Source organism: Platalea leucorodia (genome assembly GCF_965183815.1).
Source record: "Platalea leucorodia genome assembly, chromosome: 6".
Classification (NCBI taxonomy): domain Eukaryota; kingdom Metazoa; phylum Chordata; class Aves; order Pelecaniformes; family Threskiornithidae; genus Platalea; species Platalea leucorodia.
The window spans coordinates 29561735-29582867 of record NC_138828.1 but is presented as its reverse complement, the minus strand read 5'-3'; the positions used below and the strand labels follow the sequence as shown (position 1 = coordinate 29582867).

The 21133-nt window shown below is 40.4% G+C and overlaps 1 protein-coding gene across 1 annotated transcript in view; it reads right to left on the bottom strand.

Annotated features, from left to right (window-relative positions):
• Window positions 1-20805, bottom strand: part of DKK2 (dickkopf WNT signaling pathway inhibitor 2) — a gene marked incomplete at both ends in the record, with an annotated part of 40609 nt that extends 19804 nt beyond the window's left edge. Inside the window, one exon of the mRNA XM_082316514.1 lies at window positions 20548-20805. Within this exon, the coding sequence (XP_082172640.1) occupies window positions 20548-20805 (258 nt within the window). The remainder of the gene's footprint in view (window positions 1-20547) is intronic.
• Window positions 20806-21133: the final 328 nt, after the last annotated feature.

Sequence of the window (21133 nt, the reverse complement as noted above, 5' to 3'; positions counted from 1 at the left end):
TTCTAGAATTACAATCTACTGGGAGCCACCAGCAATCTCTGAAAGCTGTCATAAGCGCTCAGGAACTAGTATGATCCAGAGCACACTCAATACATTAAAGCGTCTTTTTGAAAATTTAAGTAGGTGTGACAGGAGAAAACTGGCTGAATGGCGCAGGGATTCTAACGTGTCCCTGCAAAGGGTCGTGATTTCCTTCTGCATCCCACAATAAATAACTCAAGCTGGCTTCCATTTCCACAGCAGAAATTAGACATTTAAAAAATGCAAATAGGTACCATATGCACTATAAACCTTTCTGGTTTAGTGTTCAAATGCAGCCGCATTCACGTTGTTGGAAAATATGGGATTGAAATTCTCCTAGAAGAACATTAAAAAGCTGTTCCTTTACACTTACTTATTCTTTTCTCAGTGCCACAAGAAACCATCGGTGTTAATAAATATCTCCTTGATGTAGCTTGAAAACCTGCTGATGTCACACCGCACAAATAGTTTTACCCAGTGAGTCACAACACTGCATGTCGAATGGACATGTCCTGGCTTTATCATCCCATCCTTGACTTACCAAGTAGGAAGTTGCTTAGAAATAATTCTATATAACTGACAACTCTGTTTCCCAATGCGTTCTCATGATGAACGTGAGACAGAAACAACACCAGCTAGCACACCTATACAAGCAAACAAGCGTTATAGCTGTGTTTTAAAACTTAGCTCCAAAGCTGAGGAGTAGGACAAAGACAACACATATTTGCGTGGCAATTTCAACTGACATACAATTTTACAAAACCAGACATCGAAGGCTGGCTGATATCCCTAACTACTGTTCTGCGTCAGATATGGCAAGATATACACTTACAGGAGGAAATAGTTAACGCAGGTTTGTTTTGTGGCATTGTAGTTCGAGAACGATAGGAATTAAAAGAAGATAAAGTTATTTGCAGGGCCAGTTTTCTGTTGGTGGAAATTGGCAATCTCCCACTGATTTCCACAGGAATATGTCAAGTTGCACCAAGTAGGTAGATTCCGCATTCCAGATTTCTTGCATAGCTATACGAGAGCAATGTTATATTTATTATTACTGTGGTTATTTCTTTTGGGAGACCTTAGTCAAAGCGGTCCCTACAAGTTGAAATCAGTTGACACTAGGCTAACTTCCATAGGCTTTGGGGCAGAGTATATATATTGTAGTCATCTTCAGTCTCACCTGTATTAGTTTTCCTCTAAAACAGGAGGCAGTGTGATAAGCTGCAATTCTATAGAAATCATATTCTGATTCAACAGCGCTCAGGAAATTATTTTACTGCTTCTGGTTTTCCTCAAAGTCTTAATGCAGAGAGAATGCCCTGACCTCCAACGAGTCCCACGTAAGTGTCTCTCCACTTGAAGCCTTGTGGCTACGACAAAAGAAAATTAAAAGGTGCCCACTGCTTTGAAGATAGTACAGAAGGAACTCCACTTTGCAGAAGCAAGACAAGCCCAGCCCACAAAGCTGGGAGAGATGGCAAAAGAAAAGTATTAGGGGAAAGAGAACAGCAAATATTATTTTTCCTTCTTGGCATCATGCTAACAACAAAGTTTTCCCAAGATGAAAAATGCAACTGTTGTCACAGGTTGTTTTTAACATAAGGAACACTAGGGGTTTTTTGCTACAAAACCTCTTAGTCTTAATTAGACTTTCCACCTGAAATCAGGTTGCTGAAGTAAGAGATTATGTTAAATTGTCCCATCAGATCCATCTAGAACCAGCTGGTTTCTGAATTTCCTTAATAAAGTACATATTTCCTCCCATTTATCGCCCCTGTTAATCCAGCTAAAGTAACTGAAATCTCTTCTAGCATGTGCATCACCAGCAAAATTCTTGACCAAAAGAATTTTGGTGATTAGTGAACCAGAAAAAGTGCACAGCCTGATCCCAGGAAAGCTTTCAGCTCCAACAGGTAAAATCATCCTCATCCTCCTTGTGAACTGACCACATTTAAACATTGGAAAACAATACACATGAAAGCGCATTACGCCATTTTAAAAGAAATATGTTTCACAATAATTTTACTTTAATTCCAAACTTCAAACTTATCTTCAAAAGATATTTGGAAAATGAAATTTGCTTATGCTTTGAGCAGCGAATAAGACTGAATAATGAAAATTAAAATCGTAAATAATTTAGTTTTGAAGAAACCTAATTTCTAGAAGGTTTTTCCCCCTAACAGGAAGTTTTGTGTCTTTATCAAGACTTCTTGAGAAAATGTTCTTTTATGACATTTTTCCTTTTCCTGGTACTAGAGATTGCAAAAGCAGTTCTAATAACATCAGAGTATTGGTAAAAAACAGAAAATATATTATAACTTTCCTGCTTAATCCACATACCATAAATAGTCTTAGTATATATATGCATATATGTGCAGATATATGTCAGACATAATGTAAAAAATAATATACAGGTCCAAATTAGGATATGCTACTACAGTGAGAAAGCCAGAGACATTCTCCTCACTACACCATCCCTAAAATTATGTCCTCGGCTAAAATCCTGAAAGGAATTTAAAGGTAGAAGTGCTTTAGTTACCTTCTGAAAAAACTTTTTCCACAGCCTGACTGATCGCTTGCTGAGTCGATTGCAGCACAAATTCACCTTAGCCTGGAGCACAAAGATTTGGATTTAGCTCTTACAAATATCACAAATTCACAAGTACTGTATTGCTGAAATTTCCTTTCAATTCAGAGGACTCGCACAGGTGGACCAAAATCAGTGCAATTCAGGGAGAATGAGGTTTTCTAAGTTATAATAGCTTAGAGTGATTTTTCTTTTCAGAAAAAGAACCTTGGATTTTAAATACACATGGCTGCTTCAAGAGGCAGTAGAGTTATAACACTGCATTTTAATAGGGTAACTGCCCCTTAAGTCCCTACACTACTCTCCTCCCTGCTTGGATAACATACTACTACTACTACTACTGCTAAACTTAGCTCCATGGTAGAAGCGAATTCTTCCCCTCATGAAAGGAGAATATAAAGGCAATAATGATGAATTTAACCAAGGAACAACCATGCTAGAACAAATGATAAACAGTGAACCGAATGCTTGATTTTCCCGAAAGTCTCATTTTGTGCTCTATTTTTGTTGCCTGTCGGACATAATGATTTTACCATCTTCCTTCAAAGAACAGAAAGCTTCCTTTTCAAAATGATGTGTTGCCAGATGAATCTGTCCTGAATTGTATCATTCGGAACTAGCTGGGAGATGGTACATATGCCTGAATTGTATATATTACATGAGGGATGGCGTTCATGGTACTGGGATTTCAACAGTTTGCTGATAAGCAAACTGTTTACTTTTCGCCCAGATTGCACTTCTCCATAAGCAGAACATTAGTACCTTGTGGCAACACACTTTGTAGACAAACTGCGTTGCCTTGCATTTGACACAGTTGTTCACCCTTCTCAGTTTGTAAAATCTGGATGCAATTTTCAAAGGAAAGATCACTTTGCTGAACATTTATTTTTCCTGTGGAATTACTTTACCAATGTTTGGTGAATAGCATCTTTTCAACTTCGGGGGTTATTTACTTAGATTTTTATTCTCTTCAAAATGTTGGTGGAAAATGTTTGTCTGCTGGAGGGGCACCACATGCTTCTGATCTGAAGGCTGACTGACTTCTACTGCCTAAAAAGCAACGAGTCAGCAAGTACAAATACAGATGGGAGGTTAAATTATCATTAAGTATCTAAATGAACTGGGAATTACAGCCGAGTTTCAAAAGTCTGTTAGATTAATTGAGTTCCAGTCTAATTCAGAGTCCTGGGAACTTAGATTTCTATACACTCAAGAGTTTACTAAACTGAACGATATAATATCGCAAAGAGATGGATGAGCGAGCGTGAAAGCCGAGAAAGATGGAAAATGAATGCAGCAGTAACCTGCCGATTCAAGAGCAAATACAGGTTCCCAAAGCAAGTACTTTTCCTATCTGCAATAAATGGTGATATTCTTCTGCTTAGAATCTGTACAAATTGTGAATACAGCACATTTTTTTCATTGAAGGATTAAAAAGAAAAAAGCAGCTTTTTATGCCAAGAATTTTTATGGGAAAATGGAGCAGTCCCAGTGAAATCTTGCAGTTTCCATTACATTTTTTTTCTGTTTCCTCTTAAGCACTAAAAGCATTCACTAAGTTCTGATACTTCCAGGAATTCTGGAACCAGAATATTTTGTGAAAAAATGGAGTTCCAAAAGTAGAAAATATGTTAGGTATGCATCTTTTCAAAACAAATATTTCTAAGGCAAGTTTAGAAAAACTACTGTTTAAAGGAATATTGATTTAAACAGTATCATTTTCAACCTGTCTACTTCCTATTAAACTTTATGACATTTAACACCAGTCTGTATTAATTTCATCTGTGTCTTTTTTCTCTGAAAATACACTACTTCCCACTGGGTAAATGTTTGGATTAAAGTTATCATCTTCCAAATGTTTTGAGTTCCTTAAAATATCATACAGTTGTTTCAGAGAGGAGCATTTCCACATAATGGGGAAATTCAGGTGACAGTGTGTGACAAATTTTTGGAACCAACGCCATAAAAGTTTAGCATAACTGATGACTCAGCAGACCAAACGTTAGACTAGAAATGATAGGCTTCCACGCATAGGTGAATCCAAGAAGGGATTTTAAAATTTTTTTAAATACTAACAATATTCATTAAATCAGAGCTGGTAACTGGAGACTGCAGCTAGGGGGAGCAGTGGAGGGAACACAATATTTTTAGACTCTGCAAATTCCCACTTTTGCCTGATGCGGAGGGAGATCTGGTGAAAGTGGGAAAAGACATCCCCCTAGCACTTGTAACACCGTGACTCTTATTTAGGCTCCCTAAAATCTCTGGTCAAATAGATCTGAATTATCAAGTAAGAGATTCTTGGGTTTGACTATAATCCTGAGTTGCTCTTTCTCCTCAGCTGTCTGCATCTGTTTGTAGATGGACCCTGTACTTCCCTGGCACAAGAGTAGTTTCCATCAAAACTGTAGCAACTTTGGAGACATTAGACTTTTCAGAAAGCTGTAAGGTTGTTCTAACAGCATAAGTGATAAATATAATTTGCACTAGTAAAGTGTTCTATTAACGCATCACTGAAATACAGAGTATATTTAAAAGGAGAAAAATCTCACTTTTGTCTTCCTGCGTTGCGTATTTTCATCAGCTTAGAAAACACTTCACCAAGAGGCAGGAGGGAGTATTGGCTGCTTCTGCCATGAGCTTGTGAGGAAGCGACACTTACTCTGCTGTCGGGTCCAAGTTTGCTGACCTTGTCTACAGCGAACTCTGCCTTCAAAGAGAACTGTGTATACAGAAGGGCTGAGAGATCTGAGCAGAGAAAAGAAGGTGGATCCTGAAGGCAAATTTAAGTCAATTCACCGAGTTAAACAGAATTTACCATAGACACTCACTACAAAATTACAGGATGTATTTAGGAAGTTTCTATAAAGTATGAAGATACTCAACCCTATGTGTAATGATAATTTGGGAGGGAAGAATTTACTCATGAGCAAAAAAGAGCTTGAGGAAGTAACAAAAGAAAGCAAAAAGAGCCCCCAAAACCAAAGACCTTCATTCTGAGTGATGAATGGCTTGAAAATCTGACCCTTTTGTGAAAGTATTTACTTCCGTAGCTAAATGGTAGCAAAATTCTTTGAAAAGCCTCCCCTGACTTCTGTGTACTACATACTTTGTAAATCTGTCCTAAGCCTCTTTGTCTATTTCTTTGTTTTTCCATTTCCTTTTCATTATAGTCATGTTTTCCATTCGCCGCAGCAATCTCTTTGGAATATTTAACACGTAGTCTAGGAGTCTCTCTGGATAACAAACCCACACTGAAGTCCGTGGGAGTATTCATGCTGATTTCAATGGGCCTTGAAGAGGATATGAAAATCAGTGCCCACTATCATAGACCCAAAGATCAAGTCCAGCAAAGTATTTAAATATTTGCCTAATACTTATATATACACACATCCTAACTGAGATAAACAAGACGATGCTGACGTTGAACCACATATGATCAAGTTTCCTGATAAATTGCAGTAACGAGCTAGGTTATTTATGATACTGATAAAATATAAATTTATATTTATATTGATTCATTATGTTGATTAAAATAATAAATTATTGATAAACTAGATAAATATATAAAAGTTGCCATAATGTATCAAAGTGGTCAGGCCAGTGTCCTGCTACTTGCAAATACTCCAAGGAGTAAGAAAATAGGCAAGTACAGAAGGATTTCTCCCAGACACATTCTCCCATCTTCAGCCAACAGCAGCTTAGACACATCTGAAGCTGGAAGTTTTACGACTGTGTTTAGTACCTACCAGTGCAATATGAAAAAGTAGATCCTGGCTGTCTGATAATTTCACACTGGCTGCTCTTGGCTCTTCTTCTAGGGCAAATACTGAGTGATTGCTCCCCACTCACCATTTCCTCATTTTCTTCATTATTTTATATCTCTCTGTCCTGTTCTCCCATGGGCATCCCTTTTCCAAACGGGGGCATCATGTCCTATTTAATTTCTCCTTTGTTAAAGCAGTTCTGCTGCTCTGATCATCCCTGCTGTCCTCCTCTCCCGTCTAATCCTGACTGCTTCTCTATCATTTTAACAGTTATTTAGCACCATGAACTCAGAAGTAGTGTAAAAATGCCCTCTGTTTTGTTCTCAGTCCCTGATATTCTGCTTGGCTTTTTTTTTTTTTTTTAATATTTAATTTTTGTCTCTCTCTGCTGCTGCTGCACCATTAACTGATAGCTAAAGTGACTCTAATCTAGAAGTTATCACTGTATGTGCCTAACTGCCATCACATTATGCCATGTACATTGCTTTATACCTATAGAAATGGAATTTTACCTGTGGGTTTTATTTCTCAGATGTTCAGTATACTGACATTTACTGCAACTCTTTGTGGCCCATTTAAGTTCTTACTGTTCCAAATACATTTCATTAAAACTTTCTGTGCCTCACTAATCCCCCATTTTCCAGACAATTTACCAGTAAGTTGAGCAGCATCAGTCTCCAAAAGGTTTGTGTGAAACTTTGCTTATAGCCTCCCTGCATTATGAAAGCTGGCCGTTGAGTCCTGCTTATTTTTTCCTGTCTCCTGATCAGTTATTAGTTGTCCTAATCAGTTATGAAATGGGTTATCCCTTGGCAATTCAGTTTCTTTAAAGTTTTTCTACTTGAGCTCTAGCTCCGTTCACACAAGTATTTGAAGAGCAGTGGTAAATTACTTGCCAGAAATGCTGTGGTTTGATTTTGATCTGTCATTAGCCTGGTAAGAGAGTGCTGTTTTGAAACATTACCCTTAATATTATCTTTACAAATATGATTAAGGCTGAGTATTAAGAGAGTGGTTTTTGAGGCAGGCTGGAAGGAAGAGGGAAGCCTCAGCCTCGCAAATGTTATCGGGACAGCAGAGCATTTGAGGTTTTTTGTTCTGGAAAATATTCAGGTGAAACATACTGTGAAAATAAGCTTTAAAAGAAGCAAATGTTCACAAAATGTCCTCAGCAGCTACCGTTTAAATTAATTTCCTGCCAATAGGGTCATTTAGGACAGAAGGGGATCAAAAGTAAAAGCAGTGTGAAATTTTACTAACAAGTGGTCAAAGCATACAAGCACAAAGACTTCCAGTGAAGTCAACAGCACCAGGAGCAGCAGAGCTCCCCGTCCTGCAGTAACACAGACACGTGTTGTACTGCCGACAGCACACGAACCGTGTTCATGGCTGGTCTTGTCTGCTCGTGCTGTTTCAGCAGCATGGGTCACCCCGGCTGAAATTCAGCCCTGCACCACCTAAGCAGCCCTTCAAGCCCTCCAGCTGGTATCTCACAGAACCTGGTCTGCCCTTCAGTCAATGGGTAAAGCTCAAATTCAAAGTGCTACATCGCAAAAGTCTTGCATTTAAAAAAACAAATGAACAAACAAAAAACAACCCCCCAAAACCCCAAACAACCCCCCCCCCACACACACACACACACACACAAACTCTACAACTTGAGACCCTAATACTGACCAACAGCCAGAAGGAGCACTGGAGGTCAAAGAGAAGGAAAGAGAGGAAATCAAATCCAGAAACTGAGTGTCAGTCTCTGTTGTGCAATCTGTTTTCACAGAATCAGCTAAATCTGAATTAGTGAATTCCACTTCATCTTTTGCTCCTACCGCTGCTATATCCACGGTATCTGGGAAATGACTTAGACACATCTCTGGAGAACAGCATGGGTCCGGTGCTTCCAAAAGGCCAAAGTCAATATGTTCATGTGTCAGATACATGTGCCAGGGTAGCCGTCCCAGCTGCGCAGCACATGATGTGTCAACTGCTTTACATAGGGTGGGTCAGGAAGAGGCTCATTAAAGAGAAACGCTACAGCTCTGCTTGCAACATCTCTGCATCCTTGTCCAGTTTTACACTAAAAAAAAATTACTGTGCTTTAAGAAAAGGGTTACTCTGGATGGAGATCAAAACCTGTACAGAAGGGCCAGAGGAACTGTCTGGTACATTAGATACAGATCCATTACCAATCTTTCATACCATTATTTCATCGTTGAGGGGACAACGTAAATTATTTTGATTTATCTTTTTCTGTAATGATAATTATAACAAATTATTCTGATGACCAAATTCTGACTGTCTTACATAGGTGGTGAAAGACAAGAGAGCTCCTTCTCGCTGAGCATGCTTTGCAGCGACAGAGTCTCAGCTGGATGATTTCCTCTGAGCTGAATTTCTCTCCTGAGTGCAAAAGGCCACGACCCTGCTCCCTAAAGGCACGCAGAACCTAATTCCCACTGAAAACATTCGGGGACTTAGGTGCATAAATACCCTTTAAATTCATCCTATCTATAAACAGGGCCTAACCTTTGAGATGGCTTTCTGCGCAGAATCATGTTGCACCTCTTGGATAAGACAGGCAATGAGACAGCACATTTTGCAGAGTACGGAGCCAAAGTGTGGCATTTCTAGGCAGCATAAGCTTGCGTCTGTGGCCACGTTTTTTTGGTGCATCTGCTGGGAAATAGTGCTGGAGGGGAGTGAGTTACATCACTTCTTTGGGTACTGAATTGTCACCACCATTATGGACATTCCCCTCAGTAGACCTGAAAGCTGTTCCTGAACAAGTGAAGGTATCATGACGTGGCTGTTATAGAAGATAAGAGGTTTTGTCTCATTTTCCCCATGCTTGACCCTTCCATTCTGACCTTTTACTTGTAAAATAGGCTTCAGTCCCACCAAATTCAGTAGTGACAACTGCACTCCAGACCTGGAACTCATACACTGCTATCGTACCTATTCGTACAGCTTAGACACTGCCTTCTGCTCATCTAAAACCTTTAAAGCAGACTTAAGACAGGGTTATCCTACTCTTCGTCTGTTTGTTCCTATCAGAGGGGGATTTTGTGGATAACTCAGTGAGACAAGAGCCTGAAAGTGGACACCCCCTCCAGTGTCGAATGGTATCTCGGCTAGCCGGGCCTGACTCTGGTACATGCCTGTTCAGAAAAATGAAAGATTTTCACAGTGCTAATCCCTGTTACACAGACAATCTGCAGCCCATTTGCTATTCCTTTTTGGCTTTATTTTTAACAGGGCCTTAAAACATATTTTTCCTTAAAATGACAACATTCTTTTCTGCCCTCTTTGTTCGTGGGGCTTTGTGTGCTCATAAACAGTTGGAGAGTTCCCTTCACACCTGCCGTGCACATGTGTGCCTGTAATAGAGACTCTCTTATCTATCCTTCACTGATAACTTAAGAGGACAGTGTTTAAGAAAAGGCACCATCCTTGTGACTGCGATGAACAAAACCAAACCCAAATCCCAAACCTACAGCAGTGACAGTAAGGTCAGCGTGCCTGGGGAAGGCTCATTAGAAATCTGCTTTCCCAGGGACTGAGGGGTGTCTCTAGTTTTGCTCTCTGGTATTTAGACCCTCCATAACCTAAGTTCATTGAAGTGCACCAATAACAGAAATCCCCACTTACATTTTAAATGAACGTCTTCTGCCTATCAGGCGTCTCCATGCATGGTCTTTAAACATTTTACAAATGTTTTTTAATGAAGCCATTCAAAATCCCTGTCAAGCACAGGGCCAAATATGTGCTTCCCAGTTTGGCAAATCAGGAAAGCAAGCGGGGAAAAACTAAACATGAAATTTTGACTTTTAAACTCATTCTTCCAACCACCTGATTACTGTTCCCCTCTCGCGGTCCAGCCTGTTGTGTCTTCTACACTTGCAGTGAAATCCAAAGATAAAAAAAGCTCTTGCATTTTCAATAATAATAACAATAATAACAATGCCTTTTAAGTTATAATTTATCTGTCTACCTCTGTTGTTTAGATAATAATTAAACCAAGATTTTCATATGCATATAGACAAACACGTAGGCTAAGAAAGCCTGAGTTCCTACATCTGAAATCCTTACAAAATTTTGCACTACCTAGCACATTTTAGATATTTATGCAATACCTCCTATTTCCCACTTAATAAAAGATGCATCTTCTCTCCCATTCTAGTCACTTCTCTAGCGAAATGAAGGGACCAGTCTTTCTTATCCTCCCTACTGGCCCCGAAGTTGGAGCAGAGAGGCTGAGCGGAAGGCAAGCAGACCTGCGACTCTTTTCCAGCTGGCAAGCTCTGCTCAAAGACACAAGGAAGCAGCCTGTACCATCCCAAGGTTTCGCTCCATCCTTCCTTGACCTCCCTGGAATCCGTGTTTCTTATTTGGAAAATTGTACCAAAAATGCCTTCCGATTAGCATAATCTGAGCTATGCTAAAGCTATGCTGCTACTCGAAAACAACTTGCTCAGAAAATGCCCCCTGGAGACTTGTTTACACAGCGGGGAGCAGATCAGCACGCATTAGGCTGCAGTGCCGTGACTTCTCTTTTCGGCTGCCTCATGCTGGTTATACTCTGCTTGCCCTGACATCATTGGCCAGGCCCCGGCACTGGGGTCTCAGTGGAAGTCAGCCTAACCACAGGACAGTTTGGGATCAGCAAGACTTTCCCAGCCTCTTTCAGCTTAAGCACTGATATAAAGTCTGAGAGAAATTTCCCTCCACAGAGAAAACCTTAATCTGCTGGTTAAACAACACCACACACTACAATTTGATACTTAATAAATTGTCATGAAGCTATAATACAAGTATTCACTTGGTCACTTATCCTTTTAGCAATAAAAACCAATTGGGACTGAAGTTCAGTTGCAATTTGTTGCAGCTGCTGTGGCAAGGACCCCCTCAGAAAGTAATTTCCAGAGGATTCTTCTTGTTAAAAAGCCATTTTCTTGGCGAGGAGTGGGAAGTCTGGAAGATAGCAACGGGGACAAAACCAAGCACAGAAGTTTACAAGCATTCCAGAAGAGCATTTTCAAACCCCTGTATTTATTCAAACAATTACAAAAGCATTTTATGCAGCTAAGCAGTTTAGCCCCTCCACCAAAAGATAAAGTAGACTTTTAAGCCTAACTGTTGATAGGCCGTTTTCCTCATTACCCCTGAGACGACACATGAGGCAGCATCAACACTTGGCTCCTCCCTGGAGAAGGTGTGGAGAGAGGATGGCAACCTCCCGGTTTCCCTCTCCCCACCCCAGGAGTTGGTTGAACTATTAGGTTATGAATAATATACATTGCAAATTTAGCTTTGTTGGGAGTAACAGGAACTGAGGGGGTCTGGAAGAACAACTTCCAGTCTCGTTGGGCAACCCGATGGTGTTCAGCTCACACGTTATGGCATGTGGTTGGTTATGCGGGTCAGATGGTATCATTATTACTACCTGAGTGGATGACAAACTGAAATTTAAGAATGACAAGTCTGGTAAAACTTTCAGGCTATGCTAAACACATGAAACAGTCCTCACATTTACTTGGTAGCTCCCATAATCCCAGGGAGTTAATGAGATAATCCCCCCACAAAGAGAAGGCTAATGATGCCAGGCTGTTTATCTCCGTAAATGCTCACAAATTTATCATCAGGTAATATACAAGCTGTGGCACCTTCTCTAGCCTGCCGAATGGTCACCCTGTTCCCTGATGCAAACACAGGATAGCAGCCAGCTTTTTCTTCCCTTCTGCTTCTTCCATTATTATTTATCCGTTCGTGTTACTCACCATATGGTCTCTCTCTATGTGAAAGCTATATGTTAACTATTTAATCACAATTTGTAACTCTTTCTTTGGTGAGGAACGCCATTGTCCTCTCTACCTCTGAAAGAAGAAATGGCCATTTGACATCTCTCTCCTTCCCTCCTGCCTGAAGGATGACTTGGGAGAGGATGCTTGAAAAAGAACGCAAGTATCCACCCAGTACTCCTCCTACCAAAGGGGAGAAGTAGGAGACTCACAGCTCAGTCTGGTGTCCTGGACAACCTAATGCCCCACAAGATAGAAAGAAACACAAACTTTTCTTTTTTAAGATAGAAAGCGGGATCCTGAGTCTCCTCAATTCACAATTAACTGGATGGGAAGCAGGCTCCGCTCTCTCATTTTCAAGCCAAAAGAGAAGAAACAAAGAAATATGGCAAGTTCTGCAGTCTGTACTAGCCCAGCCAGGCCAGGCAACAGAAGCTTCATTTGGCCATTTTTCACTCAGCTGCTACTGAAAACATACTGCAAAACTAAACTGTCTGCCAAGCCCAAGGCTCCCTAACACCATCTCTTGCTTGCAGCTCTATGTCATATCGGACAGAGGTTTTTCTCCTTTTAAACCCATGCTCTCTAAAAACTCACCCTGAACAGAGATCGTTTAAGCCAAAGCACCTCTGCGTTCTACTCCACATGAACACACGCATGGTGAGAAAATCAGGGAAAGCACTCCGGCACACCAGTAAATCCAGCCGTGAGAGCGGGTGGCAGGTGGAGCCTTCCTTAGAACTTGCAGCATTGGGGAGCCCAAAATCTGTTTTCAGTAGTGACTTCAGAGAACAACCTCAGCTATTTCAGATGGGACCCAAGCCCCAGTTAAACACAGGACCTAGATTTCTATGGCTTCTTTTGAGTTGACATGAATACTCGACACTGGCCCTCCAGAGTACTGTGGCTGTACTTCATGAAACATTAGAATTTTGTTGTAAAAAACAAAAAAACAAAAAAACAAAAAAACACTAAAAGGAGGGGAGAAATTCCTACGAAAGCAAAAAGGTTAAATACAAGATGGTAGCACATCTGTCAGTACCTTTTTTTTTTTTTTTTTTTTTTTGAGACAATCTAAATCTTTCTGATACTTCTGAAAATGAATTGAACTAAGTTAACACCAACTAGATTAGTTAGGCTTAGCATTTTGCATTTCTCTTAGTGGTTTTACACACAGTTCTGTCCCCGGCTTCCAGAGACCTTGTTTTACAGCAAAATGTCCAGCTTTAGGACAGCAGGCTGTCAAGAAGAGGTGCACCATTTTCTGTAGGAACACATAGCGAAAGAACTAATTCTGGAAACTACCTTGCTCTGTGCAAAAGGAAAAAAATAAGGGAGCTTTTTCCCCCATCAGATGCATTACTTTCCCTGATGCTGTTCTAGTTAAGAATGAGATTCCAAGAAGAAAAGTTTCCTGCTGCAACGTAAACATATTCTGTTTGCAATTCCTTTCAAGAGATCTCCGCTTTAGGCCTTTCAGACTTGCAGGGAAGAGATCACACTGACAGCAAGTCACTGCTTCACTCAACAAAAGCTGCCAAAACGCGTAGAACTGAACCCTGTCCTCTCATTCACTGGAGCGATAAATATGCTTTTAAAAGCATGCACAGCCAGGTTCACACTTACATGATGCACAGAGAATGAGGCAGAGGGCTTGCAGAGTGAAGCAACACCTCATTCCCGAGCATGTGCAGAACAGTCCACCTTTGCTTACTGCTAAAAATGCTAAACCAGTGCCATTTGCACTACATATGTGCAACATGCATGTCTCCAAGATTCATTACTGTGCATATGAAAATTCAATCATATCAAAGCTTAGCTTTAAGAAAGTCCCAAGGGGCTGAACTGAGTGCTTATGTGCTTTGAGGGGGGAAAAAAAACAACTCTTAAACTTTTTTTTTCTTTTTTGTAGCATTGCTCTGCTCTTTCCTTTACTAAGAACAAAATAGTTGCTAAATGAGTGAACTCCACATTCCCACTGTGTGTTTATAGCCATTCATTTTCATAACTCAAGTTTTGTTTGTGTGAACACAAATGGATAAATCATAGATGGATTTAGGGCCGATCCCAAGAAAACTGTAACTAAGATGATCAGAACTCATTACATTATCTGAAAACTGCTGTGCTTTGGTCATTTAGTATGACCATATGTATCCTTTTACGCCATCTCTCTCTCTCGCTAACACTACTTTCTGTAGCTCATTCTAGAACAAAGGATTCTGCAATGAGCTTGGAAGTATCACAAATTCACCTATTTTCACATTCCATTACAATTTGAAAATTGCTTTGTGTTCTTGAAATTTTTCATTAAAATAAATCTGCCCTTTGGTCAAAAAGAAAAAAAATATACTGAAGAAAAGTGACGGTTTGGGGACACATACGGTCATTGCACATCCTATACGTGATCAAAAAAGAAATGAATGTTCATGTTCTCTAATGAAAATAAAGACTTTTGCATGCGAAATTAATTTTAAAAAGGTAACAAAACAAACCTTCTGATCTTCTTGGCTTTTGTATGGGCCTTTCACATCCATGGATATGAAGCTCATAGAAGCTGGTTTCAACCTAAAGGCACCAGAAACACAGCCTAGAACAAAGCACTAAAAGACAAGGATTTCCAAAGAATTATCCTCAGTTCTCTAAAAAAAAAAAAAATATCTAAATACACTGGGAGTTTTACCGATGCAGGAAAAGTGGAGAGGCAGCTTCTGGTTTTCTTCCCCATTTCTGTAGTGTCATACGGACTTCAACTCCTCAAACCTATCATAAATGTCTAACGACTGCAGTGCCGACACTGACACGAAGCTCCGCAGCGGGACAGGGTGACAAGCTGCGTGCCAACCACGGGCCAAGGGGGGGCTGCCGGCCCCAAGTCTGGCCCCGGGCACTCTGACTTTTGCCAGCCACAACCAGTGTGTGCATGGGGGGGCAGCATGAGTGTGGCAGGGACTTCTGCAAGCCCAAGCAGAAAGGGAAGGTCTCTGCTTTGAAGGTGTTCTCCAAATTAACATTTTTACGTATATATAAAACTTGTTTGGATATACTTAAAAAAAATTCTCAGATACACAAAACCTGAAGAGGAAAGCAATACTCGAAGAACAAACAGAAGCAGGAGCTTCATGGAACTCCTCCTCTGCAGAGTTAAATTCCTCCTAAATGACATTTCCAGGGTGAGGCATTTGTAAGTACAACTGTAAAAGGACCAAAGGCTCAACTGACAAACCATGAGATATGAAGTGCTTGCAAGATGCATCCGGTGTTGAGATAATTAAACTCAAAATTAAACTTGTGCTGTATTTGCATCTGCAAAGCATCAGTTAATCAAACATAATGAGTTAATCAGACTCATTTTTCTGAGGGCAAAATGTAATCATGCTTCATCATCTTTTGTGTTGTCCTTAGACTCTGACAGACTTTCCAGACAGCAACTAACTCTTCCTAAGTATTTACACACTCGATAACACATCAGAGTCCTGGAAGTTTTCTAGGCATTGTTGCAACATTAATAGGAAATAGTTGTAGTAAACCCACTTTATAGGAGCTTTTGCTCTACATTAAGAAGTCAAATAATAATAACAAAGAATTGAAGGGGCCACCAAGCATGACCCAGGATAATACCCAGATAATATTCTGCATCCCATTTTTGCAATTAAGAGACAAGCCACTCAGCTATTTAGCAAGATTGCTGCCAGTAAACCAGTATGTCTCCCAGATTCCTAACAGCGAACGGCAAGAGCAAAGAATACATTCTCTGGTGACCTCTGCAGATTTAGCAAGTCTGTATTTTTTTTTAATTAAAAAAAAAAAAAAAAAAAAAAAAAAGAAGCTGTTGCTGGATGTAATTTCTAGGTATTGTAATTAATTTATTTTTAATCCCACAGAGAAATAATTTATACTGTCTTGGTTGCAAGCTATTCAAGATATTGCGGTTACATTTTTGGTGTCTTTGGTGCATTTTATTGTAACGTTCTCAGGGCACTGCAGTCAATTACTACATCTCATGCTGTTTTACTTGCTACAAAGCATCATCCAAGCATTTTCTAGCAAGTCCTTGTGGGTAACTACGTCCTGTTCAAGAAACACATGTATGTCCATGTGCTGATAGGTATGAGGTCAGTGTCAACTTAGCCATTTGGATTAATGCCTTTTTGGTTTGGCTTCTGTGGTCTCAAGCCTCTTAGCTCAAGCTGTGACAGAGTTTAAAAAAAAAAAAAAATTTAAAATTAGATCGAGTACATTTGGAATACAAAGGCATAGCTGATATTGGTGTATCGTGCTTCTGAAGTGTTAAAACTTGTCCCAGCTTTTCACTCACTCCTCTCTCCCTTTTTCCAGACTTCATTATCTCTTACTCAGCCCCACAGTAGTGCCGGTCCCCTCTCTTGGCCATCCCAGTTCTTCCCCTCGTTGCTGCTGCTCCCGTCGTGCGTGTGGGGGAAGCGGGAGGGATAGTCTCGGCGGGCAGCATAAACCCAACCAGCTATGCAGCAGCAAAGGGAATGAGACACACGACATGCTCGGGAAAAGAGCTGAAAGAATGGCTTTTGGCCAGGACTTGGAAAGGGCAGAAGATAATAGCGCCCTATAAAGAAGGAAAACAGCTGGAAATAAAGTTTGGTAGGTCTCAGCCTACCAGATCATTAAAGGTGGTTGAATGTGAAGGAGTGCAATCCCCAGCACTGGTGGAGGGGACAAGCCTCAGAAGAGAGGGGACTATAACCCAGATGCAAGAAGTCAAAAAGATAGCAAAATGAATTAAAGAGGCTACAGAGCCATCATCCAGGAATCTACGGAACGGCTATGCCTTTCAATTACAGCTACAATACATGGGATTTTCCCTTTCAAGTTGCATCCCTATAGTTGAGCGAGAACACAGTGGAAGCTGTATCTAGCATGCAGAAAACTTAATCCACCTTCGTTGCTAATCTGGCCTTTTTCATTTATGACTCTATTCACTGTACTGTATTTACTTAGAGAGATGATATGTCCAGAACAATTTCCTAGAAAGGCTACAGCACTGAGACGTTAGCTGTTCCTAGAAGCCATTTCTTTCTCTAAATCACGTTTTGAAAGGAAACTGATGGCAGACGGTATATAGTACTGACCCCCCCAAAAGTAACGGAGTCTAACATGCTCTATACAGTCCTATTTCTGAGCATATTTTTCCCGTGTGGAAATGCTGTAGATACTTTCTGACGCTCTGTGAAACTGGGAAAACATTAACAGTTTGCAGAAAGGGGAAAACAGCAGTGACAGTGAAGAACAGTGAAGACAGTGAAATCTCACCAATTTAGCACATCAGTGCTTCTCATTCTCTGCTGATCCAAGGCAGTAAAGGGAATAAGAACAGAGAATAAATAATATTCCTCAGAAAGACATAAAAATGTAAGTCTTACTAAAATCCACATTTGCCCCGCCAGTCCCTCCAGCAAGGCGGATCAGCTTGCTTTGCTCATGTGAGTATTTTCATTAATTTGAACTGGAACGCTGCCTGACAAAGGAGTGCGGGATCTTCCCTTTCTGGGCAGAAGCACTGTAACTACCAGCTGAAATACATCAACACTCCAGATAAGCCATGAACTATTGTATCCGTTGATTTATTGCTGATTAAAGACTCCCAAGTTGCTCCTAGTCCTGAGAATTACCATAATTGAAAATGTTACATTAACATATTAAAGAAATGTTCTGAAAGTGCATTAGTCTACCAAGCTGAATAAGTAAATTGGTTGCTGGCTGATGGGCCTTTCATCAGTTTTGGTGAGAGTTCTCTGATTTCCACTATGTGTATCTGCAGAGAGTTGAATGCACGGCTCAGAGCTGTCACAACTGCAACAGCAAAATTCTATTAAGTTTTCCTTTAAGCTGCATATTGTTAGTCCTTACTAAAACTATTTACTAGATGTAAACAAGACAACTCACGGTTTAATGTTACCAAGATATAAAAGGTACTGCTACTTTTGATACGTTATAAATTCCACTAATGCAACAGATTGTTTTAGAAAGAAAAGCATAGGCCTGTTCTTTTAGCAAGTGACATGCAAAACTTCAGCACAGTCCCGTAATCTAAACAAATCAAGTACTAACCTAATAAGAGAGTACTTTAAAAAAAATAATGAAAACATCACGTCTTAATTGGTTGAGATGTGTGACACCACTGTTAAAAAATGCAGCAGCTTACCAACCCTGCAACTGGAAGTATCGCCAAAGATAAAGCATTATCACAAAAGTAACAACTTTTTTTTTTTTCTTTTCTTCTTTTTACTGCAATTCAGTGTTAATTGTGTTGCTTCAGGCAGATGGCCGAAAGTAACATCCACAATTATTGGTAGTCCATCTGAGTCATTTTCACAGACTACATCGGCATGAGACCACGCGGGAGCCGGGGACAGAGTCCCAGGGAGAGAGGGGGAAATCAGCACCGACAGCCCTTGACGGGAGGTCAGGCTTTGCTCCCTGGGAGCCAAAGTCACTGATTCTCCAGGGGTCTTTGCTTGTGCTACAAACAGGACACGTTAACGTGTGTGCCGCCGCTTCTACCATTACAGATACTTACAATGTTGTCTCTGACTTGAAGTGTACCTTGTGAGTTCATGCCAGTAACTGGAAGTCCCCGGCAAACAATCCAGGTTGGCAAGTAAGGGGCAAATCTTGCAACTGCAACCGGTGGGCCGTGCAACTTGTTTTGCAGGAACTAGGTGAATTATAATCCATCGTTCTCAACATTGCACTGAATACACATTGAAGTGCTAAGGATGTCGTACATAGGGAAAGGTAGCAAGACTTCCCCAAAAGGCAAAAATTATATATCGTGTTTGGGGCTTACAGCACAGCCCCACAAATACCCATACTGAAACTCATGAGACTGAGATAACACTCAGTGGGAAAACAGGTCCTATATACTCACTTTTTGTGAATACACAGAAAACAAAAGAAAACCCAAGGAGAACATATGAGAAAGCATATCATGCTCCTGTATTTCCTCAAGGTGATTTAACATAGTAATTATTACAATGTGCACTAGGAAAGAGCACAGTACTTCAGTAATATGAAACTTCAGCACAGCATCTGTTACTAAACTTTGCTTAGAGGTAAGGAGAGGCGACCAAATTCTGGGTAAATTATAAAACAATTGAGTTGCTAGGGAAAGAAAGCTTGGAGGAGTTTAAAAACAAATTTCTCACACGCAAAAACCAAAACTACCACCACTGTTGTTATGCCTGCACACAAAACCAAATGATAACATTCAATTATTAGGAAGCCGATGTGAAACCCTTTAGCAAACTCGGTGGATTGCTTGAATTTGCAGCTTCTCTGCTGCTTTAAGGAAAATGTAGGCAAGACACAGACCCTTCAGGCACCAAGTATTTTGCCTTTTTAGTGCTGAACGTTGGCAGCTCCCTTGCTGCTACACTGTTTGTTGCTTATGAAAAGCAGCTGTATTTGGAGGTACTAGTAATACCCAATAATATAAAATCTATATTCTCTGAAGAAGTCTACCGCCTTCAACACCACAACGCGCAACGTTCATACCATCCAAGTTGAGACTTGATAAGGAAGTAGAGGACTGATGGCTTAAAATGCTGCGTTATAGTTTACCACAAAGACAGCTGAACGAAGATAATTTTCTATCAGACTTCCGAATTTCCAAGCAGGGCAGAGAGGAAAGACGACTGCATAAGCAAGTCAGGGTCTTTTTTTCATAGAGTTTCTATAACCTTTTCTTTCTTCCTTACATTCAGACTTCATATTCAGGGCTGCTGCTCCCTGCTTATCTTAACTGGACATAACCAAAACTTCCACAACCACTGGAGCGTATTCTGGACAAGAAACCTAGAATTTATTTTCTGTCATATTAAGCAAATGAAGGTGCCTTAAACTACACCACTGGGACAGCATGTTTTTTTATTCTCACCATGGAGAAAGACATCAGAGATCAACTTGCTAGGTGTGACTTTTAAAACCAAGTTTTTTTCACCGCTGTAAACACAGTTTCCACTTTATGCTCAAACTTTCCTCACCTATTCAAACTCAATTCATTTAGTGTCTGAGAGTTAACAAGAAATTTCTTCCTTTACTTCTAGCAGCCTTTTGAAGGAATCAAACAAAGAAATGCTGGAGATGATATTTTTTTAGATTACCCTTTCTTCCATCAGTTATTAATCCTACAGAGAAAAATGAAAGGTTTAAAACCTTCCAACTCCCACTTGCACAGTTCTTAACACCAGTTATGAAATGATACTGTCCCAGGCAAGCCCAATGAAGTAAATTAATTAATTTAACACAGTAAAGCTTTGAAAACAACGCTGGGGGGGGCTAGCAATTCCTTGCATATAGCACGCAGACGGACAGACACTCAAGCAACGAAGCGACATCCTACCTCTCCTTGCCGGTGATAGTGCTTGGGAGGTTTTCCCATCTGCTTTAGCATTTTGCCCTTCTTACTGCTAGCAAGCGTCAGTCCCTGGTGGATGCCTGCAGATCTGTTGGTTGCCTGAGTTGGAGCCTCCCCCATCAGGGTGGACTTGATGGAGTTCACCTTGGAGCTGGAGCTGTCTAGCTGGGAGCTCTCCACGATCAGGACCGCGGCTAGTAAGAGGAGACAGCAGGAGCACTTATTCCACATCAGCACGATCATCTCCCCTCCCCCCAAAAGGACTATCTTTTTTCTTTCTTTTTTTTTTTTAAGGCAAAGAAAACAAAAGAGAGAAAAAAAAGTTTTTAAAAATATCTCCCAAAGTTATTAACAAAGCAATGGATTTCAATGCCACACACTCAAGGAACTGCTGTTCTGAGAGACACGGGAGAAAAATAATAAAAAAAAAGAATCCCCTAGGTAAAAAATGTGTCAAGTTAATAGGCACTGAGCAACTATCGGGTCTGTGAAGTGATGGCTTTTTCCTCCAGGTCCTCGAGAAGTCCAGGCAATTCTTTAGTAACTGAGAGCAATAAGCTACAAGGAAACT